The 20,058-nt window shown below is 48.2% G+C and overlaps 1 protein-coding gene across 3 annotated transcripts in view; it reads right to left on the minus strand.

The window, feature by feature from the left end:
• Positions 1-20,058, minus strand: part of LOC115085780 (ubiquitin carboxyl-terminal hydrolase CYLD-like) — an 89,377-nt gene that overhangs the window by 38,476 nt on the left and 30,843 nt on the right. For all 3 annotated transcript variants that reach the window (XM_029592184.1, XM_029592185.1, XM_029592183.1), the window contains 5 exons: positions 19,345-19,483; positions 12,259-12,394; positions 7,301-7,411; positions 1,888-1,979; positions 1,516-1,582 (listed from right to left, as the gene is read on the minus strand). In XM_029592184.1, the coding sequence (XP_029448044.1) occupies positions 1,516-1,582; positions 1,888-1,979; positions 7,301-7,411; positions 12,259-12,394; positions 19,345-19,483 (545 nt within the window). The remainder of the gene's footprint in view (positions 1-1,515; positions 1,583-1,887; positions 1,980-7,300; positions 7,412-12,258; positions 12,395-19,344; positions 19,484-20,058) is intronic.

Genomic DNA, 20,058 nt, shown 5'->3' on the forward strand with positions numbered 1-20,058 from the left:
ATAAGAGAGAGTCAGGAGAATGTCCTAATACCCCATGAGTGAGTTTTCATAAGAGAGAGTCAGGAGAATGTCCTAAAACCCCATGAGTGAGATTTCATAAGAGAGAGTCAGGAGAATGTCCTAATACCCCATGAGTGAGATTTCATAAGAGAGAGTCAGGAGAATGTCCTAATACCCCATGAGTGAGATTTCATAAGAGAGAGTCAGGAGAATGTCCTAATACCCCATGAGTGAGATTTCATAAGAGAGAGTGAGGAGAATGTCCTAATACCCCATGAGTGAGATTTCATAAGAGAGAGTGAGGAGAATGTCCTAATACCCCATGAGTGAGATTTCATAAGAGAGAGTCAGGAGAATGTCCTAATACCCCATGAGTGAGATTTCATAAGAGAGAGTCAGGAGAATGTCCTAATACCCCATGCGTGAGATTTCTTAAGAGAGAGTCAGGAGAATGTCCTAATACCTCATGAGTAAGACTTCATAACAGAGAGTCAGGAGAATGTCCTAATACCCCATGCGTGAGATTTCTTAAGAGAGAGTCAGGAGAATGTCCTAATACCTCATGAGTAAGACTTCATAACAGAGAGTCAGGAGAATGTCCTAATACCTCATGAGTAAGACTTCATAACAGAGAGTCAGGAGAACATCGTAGACAACAGAGAGGCTAAACATTCATGAAAAAGTGAATAAATAAAACACCCCAACACTCCAAGGGATCCTAACATCCCAGCACTAGTTTTGGCTAACCTTATAGTCCCCGAGTTCTTTTTTCACTTTGGCTCAGTAGTTCCTCTTATCGCCTTCTTGCAGCTCAATCAGAACCAGTGCTGGGATTCTGGTTTTATTCCCAATCCCCTCAGGATGTTTCCCCTCTTTCAGCAGACTTTCCCCCACAGTTCCTAGTCTGGTCATTGCAGCGATGGTCCTGAGTCCGGGCACTATGCACCAGGACTCCTTCTGGATCCCTGCATCACAGGCTCTAAAAATCCAGCCACCACGTGTCACCCTTAACAATAACCATGATTCCTTCCCCACCAGGAGCTCTGAACTCTGTCTCTGCAGTATCCCGTCCCGGTCGACTTCGGGTGTGGAAGACCCAATTCGTGATCAACCTGGGTGCCCTTCCTCATGGCAGCGTGCAACACGGCCACGGAAGAGCCACACTCTCTGAAACCTTCTCCTAGTTCTGGCACTCAAACTCTCTGTGTAACCAGAGGTAAGACACAAGGCTCATGCTGTTCTTGATGCAATGCATCAAGGAAGCTAAAACAAAACTTTATTAGAAACAGATGTTTTGGCCCCTCCATCTCCTGCTCCCTTTCCCTTCCTCTCTGATCTTTCAGCTTAAAGATAGCACATGGGTGCTGCTCCAATGCAATTGTGTGTCAGCAGTGATGGGCACAACAGCAAGGTGTCCACATGGCGGCGTCCAGTCTGGAGGTGGTGATGGATAGGTTGAGGCAGTGTCCACGAGGCAGCGGTGATCGGTAGAGTCATGCAGAGATGGTTACTTACTGCAGCTTCAGCAGCGGCTCAATTCCCAGGATGTGATGCATGATCAGATTGAGAAACTCCTCTGGGTCTGGCAAGAGAATCAGAAACAGGGACTAGGAAGGGCTCAGTTCACTCCATAAGCACCCTAAAACCTCTTGTTCTCAGGGAAGCATCAGACAGCCAAACCTTCGGAAATTCATATTCACTGGGGTGAAGGTAAGCTCTCTGAATCCTGGGGAGTACCTCACCTACCCTATGAGCAGAGAGAACTACAGAGCCCGGTTATTTTCCTCAGAGGAGGGAGACCCTGACGAGGAGCTCTTCATCAGAGGGGGGGGGGGGGGGGGGGGGGAGATCCTGGCTGAAAAGCTCTGATGCTGGCATGCCCCTTACCTTTCTCAGCGGTGCTGAAGCTGGAACATTGGCTCTCCTGTGTCAGCTGGTGCCGGAGTTTCATCACACTCTTAGCAGAGACAAACCCCCTCCTAGGGTAGAGAGAAAGTTGAAGTGATCCCCCTGAGAGCTGCATCACCACGCTCGGTCTCTAGACCTGCTGTCCTGCCAGCGTGAGGAGCTTCAGTCCCTGTAAGAGGAGCTGATCCACCTGAAGTTTCCCCACTGTGGATGCACAAGGCTGGAGCACCGTCGTAATTATTAACACCCAAGCAAGCACACCTCCCACAGCAATTAATACCTGGTGCTCTCATCGTCACTATCTTTAATGCTCGAGTACACTCACTGCCACAGCAATTAATACCCAAGCATGCTCAATCACAGTCATTAATACCCAGTGCCCTCAACTGCCACAGTCATTCTTTTACCCAAACATGCTCACTGCCAGTCACTATTACCAGGCATGCTCACTGCCATAGTAATTCATAACTGAGTACACTTACCATCTCAATCACCAATACCCCAGAAAACTCACCACAATTAATACCCGGATATACTTGCCATTACAATTACAAATACCCAAGCCACTCACTGTCACAATCATTAATACTGCTCATGCTCACCATCACAGCAATATCTGAGTACCTCACCATCACAGCATTTATACCTGAGCACACTCACTATCACAAACACTAATACCCCAGCATGCTCACTACCACAGAAATTCATACCTGCTCATGCTCAGTCAGGGTTATTAATACTCCAGCACACACATCACTACATTAATACCCGAGCACACTCATCACCACAGCAAATACTTGAGCACATACAGTCATAATCATTAATACCCAAATACATTCACCACCACAGCAATTAATACTTGAGTACATTCACCATTGTAATCATTAATTACAGAGCACACGCATCAGCACAATCATTAATCCCCAGGCTCACTCACCAACACAGCAACTAATACTTCAGTATTCTCACAATCATTAATCCTTTGTCACGCTCAGCACCACAGCAATTAATGCCTGTGTACACTCACCATCAAATTGATCCCACATTATCTTCACCACCACTGCAATGAATACATGAGTACACTTATCACAATTAATTACCTAAGCATGCTCACCACCACCACTGCAATGAATACCTGGTATACTCAATCACAATCAATAGTACCCCTGTGCACTCACCACCATAGCAACTAATACCTGAGCATATTCATCTACCACAATCTTAAATACATTCGCCACAAATTAATACCCGAGTTCACTCACCATCACAGTCATTAATATTTGAGCACACTCACTGCCAGGCAATAAGTGTGGTGGGGAACATCCAAAGATGTTCCCCACCACAGTAAATAATAACCCAAGTACATTCACTTTTGTGATCATTAATACCCAAGTACACTTACCACCTGGCCAATGCATTAGTTCTCTCCTAACTGGACTATTGCAACACACCATATGTGAGCCTCCCACATAATCTCCTACACCATCTACAACTAGTGCAGAATGCTGCTGCCCAAATACTATCTGGGTGGAACTACACCACCTCAATTCTCCGGGACTTCCACTAGCTTCCAGTTCCCTATTGGCCACAATTCAAAGCCCTATGCATTGACTTTAAATCCCAGAAAGGCTTAGGCCCTAGCTATTTGAAAGAAAGATAAAACTCCAGCACAGCTTGCTAGCCACCCCGTACTGGGACCGAAGAGGACTCTTTTCCATGCCTAGTCTAAAGGACCTACACTTTGGGATGGGAGGAAAAGTAAAAGCTAGCCAGGGTCCCTGCCCCAAAGAACTTACAAATAACTTTATGTCCCCCTCCATACTTAGCTTGCACTTTAAGGAGGGGGGTTACATAAAATGGCGCCCAATGTGGGGGGCTGAAGCACAGGGTGTGAAGACAGACAAAATCGCCGTTGAGAATCACCACAAAACAACTAGTTCAGCTACTCAGATATTTAAGGAACTTTACCAATATGACTGCTGTTCCCGACGAAATTGCCGGTCTCAAAGTATACAGTAGCAAGGAAAAGTGCACCAAAAGAGGGGACACATCAGCCAGAATGATGCCAGTACATAGGCATGACATCATGCAAGCATCTCTTCACAAGGTACAGCCTGGGCAGAGCACATTCCCCGTGACGCAATGGGTCTGGACATAGTAAGCTACAATACCAGCTATGTACTGTTCCAGGTTCGAACGGTCATGGCCAATTCTGGGTCAACAGCAGCCACTATTCCATTCATGGCTTGGACGAAGGGTCCAACAAGCAGCAGAGAGCTCCCAGCAGTGCTAGATAACCGGAGTGAGACAACCCAAATAGGGGAATCTTAGCATATGATGCCTCAGCGTCTGCAGACAAGGCATCTTTCTTCGTCCCTTTTGGGAGGATTAAGATAACCCTTCGAGGAGCCCAGTCGATGGGAGCATGCGAGTGCCGGCCTAACTGGTGCAATTCCAATGAAGGCATTGTCTTGGCTTAACTGGTGCAATTCCAGTGAAGGCATTGTCTTGGCCTAATGTATGGGGCGGCCAAGTTATGCAGCAGCGCACCCACCCCTAGAGTGACCTTGTAACTTGCTTCTGCCCTGGAGGAAGTGACCATGTCCAGACAGTCTGGATCACTGTCCCTGGGATCCAAAGACAGCAGGGAACGTGCCATCAAGAAATCGATAGGAGCCACAATGACCATTTCAGCCGCGTCTGAAACAGGTGGCAGAGTATCACTATCCAAAGAGGCAGCTGAGATCTATAAAACCAGCGGCTCTGGTGAATTCATAGATCCGGAACCCAAATGACTGCTGTCAAGGCTGGAAAACCCGACTGGGGGGACCTAGTGGAGGCAGTGTTCCCAATAACCGATTCTGAGGCTGATAAAGGAGGAAAGAGAGATAGGCCTCCTCTACGCAGACCACTAATACAAGCAAGGCCCTGAGGGGTGGGGTGAAGTATGCCAGCAGTGCAGCCTAGCGAAGTAATGAGAAGCAGAGGCCACTTGGCAGATGCAGGGTCCACCAGCTCCCGCTCATCAGGAGGAAGACCTCTGGGAAAAGCTAGAGGGCCATAGAAGTCAACCAAGTGGAACGTGGCCACCAGTGCCAGAGTGGTTCGGAAGAGATTTACCATTGTGACCCTGGAGATTGTATGTTAAGGAGCCAAAAAAACCTATCGTGAATTCTTCGTGCAAGCCATGAAAGGGTGACAAGTCATCTCCAGCTTGGTGGTTTCGTCAGCAGAGGCCTCCCTGGTTGAAAGCAGCACCCCAGAGTCTGGAAGGCCTGAATTACCATATGTCAGGTCCCCTGCACCAGTAAGGCATCAGTGGCATCTTCAAATCACAGTATACAGATACTAACTGAAATGTTTGACCAAGGTCTACAGATGGATGTCCAAGACCAGTCCTGAGTGGTCCCAAGTACTTGCCTGGATGCAAGTGGAGAGGCTGGTATGTCGCCAGGTTCAGCTGGACTTTAGCTTGTATTATCCATATGCGCCCATGCACATTATGAACTAGGACCTGTGTCCAGCAGGTTCTGGAGATGGAATATAGGCTGCTAGGTAGGAGACCGAAATCTGGTCCCTTCAGGGTTGTACTCTCAGAAATGCTCCCAGTTCCCCGCACAGGATCCTTGAGGCAGGCAGAGCTCCGGAGTCTCAATGCTTGCATGACAGCGCAGGGAGGAGGGCTTTAAACTTATTAGGAACTGGGCAACTCTGGGGAAGGGGGAGCTTATTCCGATGGGATGGACTCCACCTTAACTGGAATAGAACCTGGCTGATAGCATTAACAATTAAAAAGGAGAGAGAGCGGCATTTAAACTAGAGACCCTCGGAGAAAGCTGACAATTACCCAGGAGGACAGGGTTTGGACCAACTGCATCTGTAAAAGCAGGGAAACGAGAGTATCCCGATAGAGAGGATGTGGCTGCCGAAGGAGCACAGGTAGCTATAAATGCAGAGCAGACACATATAAATGATTCCAAATTACCTGAATCAACTATTATTAATAAGAAAACTGCAAATGGGAATAAAAAGAATACCATTGAATACATTTAGGTGACTCTATGCAAATGCCAGAGGCCTAATATATAAGACTGGAGAATTAGAATATATAAGAGAATAACCTGTAATACCAGGGTACAAATTATATCAACATGACAGGGTAGATCAGATTGGTGGAGGGGAGGCACTATATGTTAAGAATGAAATAGAGTCAAGCAGGATAAAATTCCTGCAGGAAATAAAATGCATTCTGGATTCTCTAGGGATAGAAATTCCACATGTGACGGGGAAGAGTATAGCAATGGGGATAGAATACCATCTGCCTGGTCAGGATGATGAAACAAACTAACATGCTAACAGGGATTAGAAAGGCAAATAAAACCAACACCACAGTAATACAGGGAGAATTCAATTACCCCAATATTTAAAAAGTTCCTCCTAGATACTATAAATGACTGCTTCATGGACCATCTAGGCCTGGGAGCAAGAAGAGGAAGAGTTAATTTAGATCTAAATTCTCACGACGATCCGGATGCCCTACCCACCACCTTGCATCATTCCCTACCACTGCTGATCTCTTCTACCCACTCCCTACCCCTGCCGATGAAGACTTGGTGGAAGGAGGGCAGTGGTGGTGCGATGTCTCAGGCTGTTTCCTGGGGTCAGAGCATCCCATTATGAGCTGCAGGGGACATGCTAGTGCCACACGGTACAAAGAGTTCGGATCAATGCGGAGTGGGAGGGGGGGGTGAGGAGAAGAGTTGCACAGGCTATTGCCACTACTTCCGGCGCATCCCGGCCCCAGTCTCCTGCAGCAATTCTGTGGGGATGGGAGACAACGCTGAGTAAAGTCGGCACTCTCCCAGCTCAGTGACTGTATAGAAACAGTGCGTATGTGCTTACCCCAGATAGGTTAAACATTTGTTAACTATTTCTGAAAATTCATCTTTTTTCATCACACGTGAAAAGAATTAATAAAAGGATTTGAACACAAATTTTAAAAAAACTCCTCAAGATATTTTCCACCACGGACATTAATACCCGAGCACTCTCAGTTGCACAGACAGTAATATTTGCAGACACTCGGTACGGCAGTCTATGCTCAAGTAAACACACAACTACAGTTATTAATACTCAAGCATGAGTACTGCTGCAATCAATGACTGAGTATTCAATTCCACAGGCAATAATACTCCTATATACTCTCAGCCAGTCATTAATGCCCATGTGCACCTGCCACAGAAACTACCGTAGTAGCCAACACACTTGGTGCAATTATTGTCCAAGTACATTCACTGCAAGAGTCATTAATATTTGAGTACACTCATACACTGTAGTCATTAATGCCCACATCCATCCATCACTACACTTCCTAATACCCAGGAACACTCACCGACGCAGGGGATTGACGATCTCATTCCGCAGGATCTCTTGAATATGCTCATCAGCAGGCTGGGAGGGTTTGAACAGCATGGAGTCCAGCACGGAGGTGCAGGAAAACAGGCTGCAAGAAAAGATTCCACCCCACATATCCTTTTACTTGAAAGCTGTATGCAGGGTGCTTTAAGAAGTGAACCATGCACAGGATCGCTGAGAATATCACGGTGTGGGAGAACGAGCAGAGCATAGGATCGCTGAGAACATCACGATGTGGGAGCAAGCAGAGCACGGGATCGCTGAGAACATCATGGTGTGGGAACAAGCAGAGCACGGGATCGCTGAGAGCATCATGGTGTGGGAGCAAGCAGAGCATAGGACCGCTGAGAACATCACGGTGTGGGAGCAAGCAGAGCAAAGGATCACTGAGAACATCACGGTGTGGGAGCAAGCAGAGCACGGGATCGCTGAGAACATCACGGTGTGGGAGCAAGCAGAGCACGGGATCGCTGAGAACATCACGGTGTGGGAGCAAGCAGAGCATAGGACCGCTGAGAACATCACGGTGTGGGAGCAAGCAGAGCAAAGGATCACTGAGAACATCACGGTGTGGGAGCAAGCAGAGCACGGGATCGCTGAGAACATCACGGTGTGGGAGCAAGCAGAGCACGGGATCGCTGAGAACATCACGGTGTGGGAGCAAGCAGAGCATAGGACCGCTGAGAACATCACAGTGTGGGAGCAAGCAGAGCAAAGGATCACTGAGAACATCACGGTGTGGGAGCAAGCAGAGCACGGGATCGCTAAGAACATCACGGTGTGGGAGCAAGCAGAGCAAAGGATCGCTGAGAACATCACGGTGTGGGAGCAAGCAGAGCAAAGGATCGCTGAGAACATCACGGTGTGGGAGCAAGCAGAGCAAAGGATCGCTGAGAACATCACGGTGTGAGAGCAAGCAGAGCACAGGATCGCTGAGAACATCACGGTGTGGGAGCAAGCAGAGCAAAGGATCGCTGAGAACATCACGGTGTGGGAGCAAGCAGAGCAAAGGATCGCTGAGAACATCACGGTGTGGGAGCAAGCAGAGCAAAGGATTGCTGAGAACATCACGGTGTGGGAGCAAGCAGAGCAAAGGATCGCTGAGAACATCACGGTGTGAGAGCACGGGATCGCTGAGAACATCACGGTGTGGGAGCAAGCAGAGCACGGGATCGCTGAGAACATCACGGTGAGGGAGCAAGCAGAGCATAGGACCGCTGAGAACATCATGGTGTGGGAGCAAGCAGAGCACGGGATCGCTGAGAACATCACGTGTGGGAGTGAGAGAGCACAGAATCACTGAGAACATCACGTGTGGGAGTGAGAGAGCACAGGATCACTGAGAACACCACGGTGTGGGAGCAAGCTGAGCATAAGATCACTGAAAACATCACAGTGTGGGAGTGAGCAGAGCATAGGACCGCTGAGAACATTACAGTGTGGGAGTGGGACTTGCACATGATCACTGTGTACATTACAGTGTGAGAGTGAGCTTTGCACAGGATCGCTGTGACATTACAGTGTGGGAGTGGGCCTAGCGCAGGATCACCGTGTGCATTACTGTGTGGGAGTGGGCCTTGCGCAGGATAGCTGTGTACATTACAGTGTGAGAGTGAGCTTTGCACAGGATCACTGTGTGCATTACAATGTGGGAGTGGGCATTGCACAGGATCACCATGTACATTACAGTGTGGGAGTGGGCCCAGCGCAGGATCGCCGTGTTCATTACAGTGTGGGAGTGGGCCTCGCGCAGGATAGCTGTGTACATTACAGTGTGGGAGTGGGCATTGCACAGGATCACGGTGTGCATTACAATGTGGGAGTGGGCCTTGCGCAGGATAGCTGTGTACATTACAGTGTGGGAGTGGGCCCAGCGCAGGATCACTGTGTGCATTACAGTGTGGGAGTGGGCATTGCACAGGATCACCGTGTGCATTACAGTGTGGGAGTGGGCCCAGCGCAGGATCGCCGTGTTCATTACAGTGTGGGAGTGGGCCTCGCGCAGGATAGCTGTGTACATTACAGTGTGGGAGTGGGCATTGCACAGGATCACGGTGTGCATTACAATGTGGGAGTGGGCCTTGCGCAGGATAGCTGTGTACATTACAGTGTGGGAGTGGGCCCAGCGCAGGATCACCGTGTGCATTACAGTGTGGGAGTGGGCATTGCACAGGATCACCGTGTGCATTACAGTGTGGGAGTGGGCCTAGCGCAGGATCACCATGTACATTACTGTGTGGGAGTGGGCATTGCACAGGATAGCTGTGTACATTACAATGACGGAGACTAAAAGCTATCTTACTGGTAAATGTCTTAATTCCAACAAACTATGCTTTTACAGAGATATATGGAAATATTGAAACTGGCAACAATGAAAAAGTCTTCCTGTGCAACATTTATTAAGTCACTCTCAGCCACAAATAAGCAGAACACTTTTAATGACTTTTTTGAATCCTTATTGGCGAGTTGGTTACTGGAAGCTACAGAGGCAATAACCTTGGAGCATTTGCAATACAGTATAACCCAAATTCCGTGGATTACGGAAAACAAGCTGCTGTGAAAAACACATTTTAAATTTACACGCCGTATGTATCTTTCTCAAGTCTGGCCTTACAAGGCGAAGCTAATCCCAACAATAATTAAGCGGAGCCACAAGCTTGCTGCTGGACAACCAGCTGACCTAACTGGGACAGAGGCCAGTAGGGTCTCCAGGAACCAGAGCTGGGCCCAGCTTGACCTGGAACTGTGCTGCAAGAGGGTTGCCTTGCTGAAGGATCAGCTGATTTGTCTATTCTCGATTGCTTTATCAATGTTCAAGGCTCCCTAAAAGAACATAAGAAATTGCCATACTGGGTGAGACCAAGAATCCATCAAGCCCAGCATCCTGTTTCCAGCAGTGGCCAATCCAGGCTACAAGTACTTCGCAAGTAACTAAACACTAAGTAGATCCCATGCTACTGATGCCAGCAATAGCAGTGGCTATTCCCTAAGTCAATTTGATTAATAGCAGTTAATGGCTTTGCCTCCAAGAACTTATCCAAACCTTTTATAAACCCAGCTACACTAACAGCACTAACCACATCCTCTGGCAACAAATTCCAGAGTTTAATTGTGCGTTGAGTGAAAAAGAACTTTCTCCGATTAGTTTTAAATGTGCTACTTGCTAACTTCATGGAGTGCTCCCTAGACCTTCTATTATCCAAAAGAGTAAATAACCGATTCACATCTACTCGTTCAAGTCTTCTCATGATTTTAAAGACCTCTAGCATATCCCCCCTCAGCCGTCTCTTCTCCAAACTGAACAATCCTAACCTCTTCAGTCTTTCCTCATAGGGAAGCTATTCTATCCCCTTTATCATTTTGGTCGCCCTTCTCTGTACCTTCTCCATCGCAACTATATTTTTTTGCGATGCGGCAACCAGAATTGTACACAGTATTCAAGGTGCGGTCTCACCATAGAGTAATACAGAGGCATTATGACATTTTCTGTTTTATTAACCATTCCCTTCCTAATAGTTCATAACATTCTGTTTGCTTTTTTGACTACCAAAGCACATTGAGCCACTGATTTCAATTTATTATCCACTATGATGCCTAGATCCTTTTCCTGGGTAGTAACTCCTAATATTGAACCTAACATTGTGTAACTACAGCAAGGGTTATTTTTCCCTATATGCAACACCTTGCACTTATCCACATTAAATTTCATCTGTCATTTGGATGCCCAATCTTCCAGCCTCACAAGGTCATCCTGCAATTTATCACAATCTGCTTGTATTTAAATACTCTGAATAATTTTATATCATCTGCAGATTTGATAACCTCACTCATCCTTTTCCTTTCCAGATCATTTATAAATATATTGAAAAGCACCGGTCCAAGTACAGATCCCTGAGGCACTCCACTGTTTACATTTTCCACTGAGAAAATGGACCATTTAATCCTACTCTCTGTTTCCTGTCTTTTAACCAGTTTGTAATCCACAAATGGACATCACCTCCTATCCCATGACTTTTTAGTTTTCTTAGAAGCCTCTCATGAGTGACTTTGCCAAACGCCTTCTGAAAATCCAAATACACAACACATCTACCGGTTCACCTTTATCCACGTTTATTAACTCCTTCAAAAAAAAATGAAGATTTGTGAGGCAAGACTTCCCTTGGGAAGTTAACTGTGTTCTATTAAACCATATCTTTCTATATGCTCTGTGATTTTGATCTTTAGAATAGTTTCCACTATTTTTCCCAGCACTGAAGTCAGGCTAACTGGTCTATAGTTTCCCGAATCTCACCTGGAGCCCTTTTTAAATATTGGGTTTACATTGGCCACCCTCCAGTCTTCAGGTACAATGGATGATTTTAATGATAGGTTACAAATTTTAATTAATAGATCTGAAATTTCATTTTTTAGCTCCTTCAGTACCCTAGGATGCATACCATCCGGTCCAGGTGATTTGCTACTCTAGTTTGTCAATCTGGCCTACCACATCTTCCAGGTTCACATTGATTTGGTTCAGTTATTTTACTCATCACCCTTGAAAACCATCTCCGAAACTGATATCTCCCCAACATCCTCATTACTAAACATGGAAACAAAGAATTAATTTAGTCTTTCTGCAATGGCCTTATGTGTGGTTTAACTCCAGGGATGACTGGAGGATGGGCTCATCTTTCTCATATTTCTAATCCTGCTAAGGTTATCCAGCCTGAATGTAATGGATTGGAAGAGTCTCTTTTTTAAAGTATTTTGTGATAATAGTGTTCCACACGGTTTGTGCACTTTCTGTCCTGTGCTCTGCATTATGTTGCCGGCACCCAGTCAAGCTGATACGGAATCTGCTCGTGGCATTTCAGACAGTCCTGACTTTGCTAAGGGATGATTCTGGCAGGGTACCTGATCTGCGAGGGAATGGAAAAGCTGCGTGGGGGGTTGTACCTGAAGAGAGCCGCATCCATGTAGCAGGAATTGCAGTGTCCCTGGATGCCCTTCATCCGGCCTTGCAGAAGCTTCACTGCCAGCCCGTTCCTTAGTGGCGGTGAATTCTCCAGGACTGCCAAATTCTCCAAGCCACCTAAAACATCCCAAGGAGAAATTAGATAGTATCTAGGAGAGAAAGCAAATGTTGCTTACCTGATGTAACAGGTGTTCTCACAGGACAGCAGGATGTTAGTCCTCACAAATGGGTGACATCGAGGATGGAGCCCACCACGGAAAACTTCTGTCAAAGTTTAAACAGAACTTTGACTGGCCCCTACTGGGCATGCCCAGCAAGGCACTGACCCTGCAGCCAGCAGGGGTCTCCCTTCAGTCTGATTTTCAAAGCTACAGGCAGTGCCTAAAAAAGTAAAAAGTAAAACGAACCCAACACCGCGGGGTGGCGGGCGGGTTTCGTGAGGACTAACATCCTGCTGTCCTGTGAGAACACCTGTTACATCAGGTAAGCAACATTTGCTTTCTCACAGGACAAGCAGGATGGTTGTCCTCACAAATGGGTGAGTACCGAGCTGAGGATGTCCTGACGTGCACCAAATGCACCCAACGGCGTGCAACAGGCACAACAACTGGGGTGGAATTTGGGAAAGGGCATCCGCACCCTACCGGGCAGGTGGAAGGGTGTTGGTACATCATGTTGGAAAAAGGTTACGCAAGACAGATTGGCCGAAGATGGAGTCCTGTCTTCCAGCTTTGTCCAAACAATAGTGGGCTGCAAAAGTATGGAGAGAACTTCAGGTTGCAGCTTTGCAGATGTCAGGAAGCGGCACCGATCGAAGGTGTGCTACTGAAGTCGCCATGGCCCTCACAGAGTGTGCTTTAACACGGTCTTGAAAAGGAATGCCAGCTTGCTGATAGCAAAAAGAAATGCAGTCCGCCAACCAGGAGGAAAGAGCCTGCTTACCCACAGGATGTCCTAACTTGTTAGGATGGAAAGAGACAAATAATTGAGTGCTCTTCCTGTGAGCAACTGTACGGTCTAGGTAAAAAGCTAGAGCTCGTTTGCAGTCTAGGGTATGCAGAGTCTGTTCCCCGGAGTTGGAATGGGGCCTGGGAAAAAAGATAGGTAGTATGATGGATTGATTAATATGAAACTCAGAAACTACCTTAGGTAAAAATTTAGGGTGAGTGCGGAGCACCGCCCGGTCCTGCAGGAGTTTAGTGTAAGGCGGATAGGTGACTAAGGCCTGCAATTCACTAACCCTGCGAGCTGAAGTGATAGCCAAAAGGAATAACACTTTCCATGCGAGATACTTTAATTCACAGGAGTGCAAAGGTTCGAAAGGAGGTTTCATTAGACGACCAAGAGCCAGGTTAAGGTCCCAAGATGGGGCCGGAGGACGTAAGGGTGGCTTCAGATGGAGCAAGCCTTTAAGAAAACGTGTTACCAGGGGTTGTACTGAAATAGGGACACCCTGTACACCTTTATGGAAGGCGGCTACCGCACTGACATGCATCCTAATGGAAGAGGTCTTTAGACCGGATTCTGATAGGTGCCATAAATAGTCCAAGAACTTAGAGATTGGACAGGAAAGGGGATCAAGGGACTGAGAAGTGCACCATGATGTGTACCTTTTCCATTTATATGAATAGGATCTTCTGGTAGAGGGCTTTCGTGAAGCTATCAGGACACGAGAAACCGAATCCGAAAGGTTAAAAGGCTGAAGGACTAACCTTTCAACATCCATGCCGTCAGGGACAAGGCTTGGAGGTTGGGATGGAAGAGGCATCCGTCGTTTTGAGTGAGCAGATGCGGATCCGTTCCCAGAGGAATGTGCCTGCGGATGGAGAGATCCTGGAGTATGGGAAACCACACTTGGTGTGGCCAGTGGGGTGCTATCAGGATCATGGTTCCTCCGTCCTGGCGTAGCTTCACGAGAGTCCTTGACAGAAGAGGAAGTGGAGGGAATGCATAAAGCAGACCTGTCGTCCACTTGAGGGAGAAGGCATCCCTCGGCTGAAAGTGTTGGCTCCGAATGAGAGAGCAGTAATCGTCCACTTTGTGGTTCTGAGGGGACGCAAAGAGGTCTATGCGGGGAAAACCCCACTTGTGAAACAGAGAGGTCACTACCAGAGGATCGAGTGACCACTCATGTGGCTTGAAGACACGGCTCAGCTGGTCTGCCAATATATTGTCTACTCCCGGCAGGTAAGTGGCCCTGAGGTACATAGAGTGGGAGAGGGCTTCCGCCCAGATCTGCGCAGCTTCCTGACATAGAAGGAAGGAGCCTGTGCCTCCCTGCTTGTTTATGTACCACATGGCCACTTGGTTGTCCATCTGGATTAAGATTATCTGATGGAATAGATGATCTTTGAAAGTTCGGAGTGCATAGCGGATTGCGCGAAGTTCCAGAAAATTTATCTGGTGTTCGGCTTCCTCTTTGGACCATAACCCTTGGGTTTGTAATTCGTCCACATGGGCTCCCCAACCGATGTGAGAAGCGTCGGTGGTTAGGATTACTTGCGGATCCGGTGGAAGAAAAGGTAAGCCCTGAAGGAGGTTGACCTGAGTTGTCCACCAGGTTAAGGATAGGCGCAGGGCTTGTGTGACTGTGACTATGGAGGACAGAGGCTGAAAAGCTTGAATCCATTGGTGTCGTAGAGTCCATTGTGTTACCCTCATGGCTAGTCGGGTCATGGGAGTGACTTGAACCGAGGATGCCATGTGTCCTAGGAGAATGAGGAACTGGCAAGCCGTGGCAGTGTTTTGAGACTGGAGCTGGCGAGCCAGGGATATTAGGGTGTGGACCCTCTGAAGAGGAAGGTAAGCCTTTGCCTGCAAGGTGTCCAAGTCTGCTCCAATGAAGGATAAGGTTTGAGACGGGACTAAGCAAGATTTCTCGTAATTGACAAGAAACCCTAAGGAAAGGAGTGTTTGAATTGTCAATTTTAGGGAGGATTGAGCTATGTGTTGGGAGGAGGCCCTGATTAGCCAATCGTCCAGGTAGGGGTAGACGTGGACACCTTCCTTCCTTAGGAATGCTGCTACCACTACGAGACATTTGGTAAAGACTCGTGGGGCAGAAGCGAGACCGAAAGGTAGGACACGGTATTGATAATGGTTGTGGCCTACAAGAAACCGCAGATATTTGCGATGGGATTGTGTGATCGCAATGTGGGTATAAGCGTCCTTGAGGTCGAGAGAGCACAGCCAATCCCCCTTTTGCAACAGAGGGAGCAAGGCGCCCAGGGTTACCATCCTGAATTTTTCTTTTTGCAGATACTTGTTGAGGGCCCGAAGGTCCAGAATTGGATGTAGCCCCCCTGATTTCTTTGGTATTAGGAAGTATCTGGAATAGAATCCTTTCCCTTGTTGACAAGGAGGGACGGGTTCTATAGCATTTGATTGTAGAAGAAGGGATACTTCTTGATGTAATTGAGTAAAATGGTTGGTTAGACTCCATGCCTGAAGGGGCGGGGAGTCTGGCGGAAGTGTTATGAAATTGAGGTGGTAACCCTGTGCGATAATTGCTAGCACCCACTGATCTGAGGTGATCTGTTTCCAACGGTGGAAGAAGTGGAACAGTCGACCCCCCACAGGGATGTGTGGAAGAGGGAGATGGCATGTGCTCAATACAGGGAAGTCAAAGGCCCGCCGTAGGCCCAGGAGGTGGGGCTACAGTAGGTCTTTGCTTTCTCGGCTGACGAGGCTGAGGCCTGTTAGAGGACCGTGCAGGACGAGCCCTAGTTGACGGAGGGTAGTAGCGACGTGGTCGAAAGAATGACTTCTTAGAGTCCTTCTTTTGCGGTTGCTTGGAGGTCACCTCAGGTGGGACAGATGAGAGTTGTTTCAACGTCTCATGGTGGTCTTTTAACTCCGCCATAATCTGTTGAATTTGCTCTCCAAACAAATTGTCGCGTAAGCAGGGCAAATCAGCAAGACGATCTTGGACTTCTGGGCGAAGGTTGGATGACTTTAACCAAGCCCAACGTCTGGCTGAGATGGCTGTGGCTGAAACCTTTGTGGAAGCATCGAATATGTCATAGGCAGTCCTAATCTCGTGCTTCCCTGCCTCAAATCCCTTGTGAAGAAGGGCTTGAAGCTGTGGTTGGTATTGGTCCAGCAACGTGTCAGCATAGTCTTGCATCTGCTTAAAAATGGCTCTGTTGTATTGAGTCATGTAAAGTTGATATGAAGCTATGCGTGAAATCAACATAGCTCCATGATACACCTTCCGTCCTACACTATCCAGGAACTTGTTGTCCCTGGTAGGTGGGGTAGAAGAATGCGGCTTAAGACGCTTGGCCTTCTTCTGCGCGGACTCAACCACAACAGAGCGATGATCCAGTTGAGGTTTTTGGAAACCTGGTGCTGACTGGACAAGGTATGTGGAGTCAGCTTTCTTGTTAACTGGTGACACCGATGAAGGAGATTCCCAGTTTTTCTTGAGCAGATCCAAAAACACCTGGTGTATAGGGATGGAAGCGATGATTTTTGGAGCATCCAGAAATTGAAGTAGTTCCATCATCTGGTGTCTGTCATCAGCTTCAGATTGTAGTTGAAAAGGTACAACTTCTGACATCTCTTTCACAAAATTAATGAAAGATAGATCCTCAGGAGGAGATCTTTTTCTACTCTCTGTAGGAGATGGTGGCGAAGGCAGATCTGTGTCAGAAGAGGTATCATCATCACCCCAGGTATCGTAGGGATCATGTGTGGCTTGTAGCCCTGATGGACCTGGTTGAGGCTCTGAAGGCATCGATGGAAACCGAGGTGGAATCGGTGCGGTAGGTGGAACCAGAAATGGCATCGATGGCTTCGGTGCTGCCGATGGAATCGGTGCCTGGCGCGGAATCGATGGAGCCGAAGGATAAATCGGTGGAGATATACCAGAAGGTACCGATGGAACTACCCCGGAAGGGGGAATTCGAAACGGTGTTTCTCCTGCCGATGAGAAACCAGTCGGAGACGGTGGTGTTGTCGATGGCACTGGAATCACCGATGGAAGGGCCGTCATGAGTGCCTCCATGCGGCTCAGTAGCGGTGCTAGCGCTTGTATCAACGGCTCGGTGGTTGGTTCCCTCCTCGGTGGCGAAGCCGGTGCCGGCGTCGGTGCCGGGAGCGGCACTGGAACCGGTGCCGGAGACGGTGCCAATGGAGGTTGTAATTTCTTCATCGTTTTCTCGATGGCCTCCTGGACCAGCCGGTCCAGTTCTGCCGGGAGACCAGGGGTAACCATACCCGGCTCGACGGGAGAGGGAGGCTGAGGCAGGGCCGGAGGGACCACCGTAACCGGTGGGATCACGGCCCCCACACCCCGAGAGGGTGAGGGTTTCCTCGATGCCGGCGAACGAGACATGGAGGGCGTCCGGTCTGTTCGCGGCTTCTTTGTCGGTGGCTCGGCTTGAGCAGAGGTCGATGGCTGTGGATCCTCGACAGGCCGAGACTTATGCCGTCGATGGTGGTGCTTTTCTTTCCGATCCCCTCGCCCATCCGGGGAAGGGACGGGAGTCGACGGCCGAGAAGCGATCGATGGCGGACGGTCACCGGAGGGTTGACGATGATGGTACAACTTCGACGGTGCCGGTTCCGATGACGTCGATGCTATCGATGGCGTTGGGGTTGGTGCATGGAAGAGGAGCCCCATCTTCTCCATCCTGGCTTTGCGACCCTTGGGTGTCATTAAGGCACATTTGGTGCAAGTCAGGACATCATGCCCACTACCCAAACACATTACACAAACCCTGTGGGGGTCTGTGATGGACATAGTCCGGGTACAATCCGGACAACGACGGAACCCCGTTGCCATGGCTGGAAGCCAAAATTTAGGCTGGGGATCGGTAAGTGCCCACAGGCCTCGAGGGCCAAATTCGACGGCAGTCGATGGAAGAAGGCAAAAAACTTACCGGGTTCCGTAAGATGACTAAAAAATTTGTCGAAGGGAGACCCCTGAGGGGCAAATTTTCTTAGGAAATTAATTTCCAAATTCCTGTCAGGAACGTGGTAGAGAGCTCCTTTCACCGCGTGGCAACTGCTGCGCGGAAAAAAGAAGACTGAAGGGAGACCCCTGCTGGCTGCAGGGTCAGTGCCTTGCTGGGCATGCCCCGTAGGGGCCAGTCAAAGTTCTGTTTAAACTTTGACAGAAGTTTTCCGTGGTGGGCTCCATCCTCGATGTCACCCATTTGTGAGGACAACCATCCTGCTTGTCCTGTGAGAAACAACTTGCACATGGCATGGCTGGAAATGCCCTGCAGTAACCAGAATTTCTAATGGTAGCTATTGGATACCAAAATCTCGGGTCCTGCACAAAACCTGTTGCCTCCCAGGCTGCAATTCTTTGCTCAAGAGCAGTATTCATAATCAGACCAAAATCGTTTCCAGTTATAAGGTGAGAAAAGCGATGCTGAGCCCAGGTCGACATGTAAGACCATTGGCTCCTGCCTCACCCACAGCTGGAAGTCCTACTCCAATCAAATCTGCCAACTGAATGAGTCTATCATGCAATAATAATTGCCCCAATCACACTACATGCTCCGGTAACTACACAGTCACATAGCAAATGACAGCAAAAAAAGACCAAAATGATTTATCAGTCTGCCCCATAGTGACCTATCTAACCCGGCATTCCCTCATGGAACCTGATATCCACTCCCCCATCCCCCATGTCCCTCACCCAACCACTGCCTTTTTGGGTTGTAACTGCTGCTCCGTGCAGGTTACCCCTGTGATTCACTGCGTTTATCCTAACCTTTTTTGAATTCTGTTGCCGTTTTGTTTGGTCTACATTACCTCCTCCAGGAAGACAATCCAGATATCCCACCACCCTTTCCTGACGCTGCTCCTAAGCCTACCCCCCTGGAGCTTCGTAACCACGATCCTTCGCTGTACTGCTTCCTTCCCTCAAGGCTCACACCTCATACGGCAGCTGATGCAGACCCCACACCATTCTGGCTGCTTTCCTCCAGACCACCTCTAGCCTCTCTCTATCCTTTCTGAGATGTGGTCTCCAGAACGGAACCCAGGATTCTAGGTAAGGCCTCAGTATCCCCCTGGCTGCACAAGAAACATTAGCACCATTGGGAACTTACTGCTGCTGAGCGGGACTGCAGGCTGGAAGCGCATGTCGGGCTGGCAGGACTGCAGCTTCACGAAGATGCCCTTTTGCGGGGCACAGAAGAAGTACTGTTTCCCAAGGAGACTGCCGTCGGAGACCCCCTTATCTTCATCCTTTCAGACAGAGAAGCCGTGTTACCCCCAAGAGAGCAAGCTGGCTCCTGGCTCCCCCTCGCCGGGCCCTTCTGTAAGAACCACAGCCCATCATCTGAGAACTCTTTCCTGGACTCTGCAGTCTGCCATCCAAGAGCCCGTTCCCCAACTCTGCAGCCCAAAACTAGGGACCATCGTTTTCAGTTTTGTTTTGTTTTTTATTCTTCCTGGGAATTTCAATGTTATAACAAAAAAAAATGAGCGAAAAAGTGACTTTTCTGCTGATTTTTCTCTCGTTTGCAAATATGCAGAGAGGCAAATTATCTGAAGTTTAGAAAAAAGTAAAGGCCTGGCTACTCTGCCAGGTTTTGGTTTTTTTTTTTACTTAACTTACTGGTAGTATTTCCTATTCCTGGTTTAGTTTACTGGTTTATACATTCTTCTGCTCCAGAAGATTATATATATCTTTTAATAATCTGCTCTTAGACTGCTGTGCAATATGTAAATCAAGGTCTATTAGATTGCTAGGGTCCTGTATTTTCAGTTTAAACCTATTTTAATTCTAATTTTAGGTTGTGGATGCAGCATTTCAAGGC

Source organism: Rhinatrema bivittatum, chromosome 2, assembly GCF_901001135.1.
Source record: "Rhinatrema bivittatum chromosome 2, aRhiBiv1.1, whole genome shotgun sequence".
Classification (NCBI taxonomy): Eukaryota; Metazoa; Chordata; class Amphibia; order Gymnophiona; family Rhinatrematidae; genus Rhinatrema; species Rhinatrema bivittatum.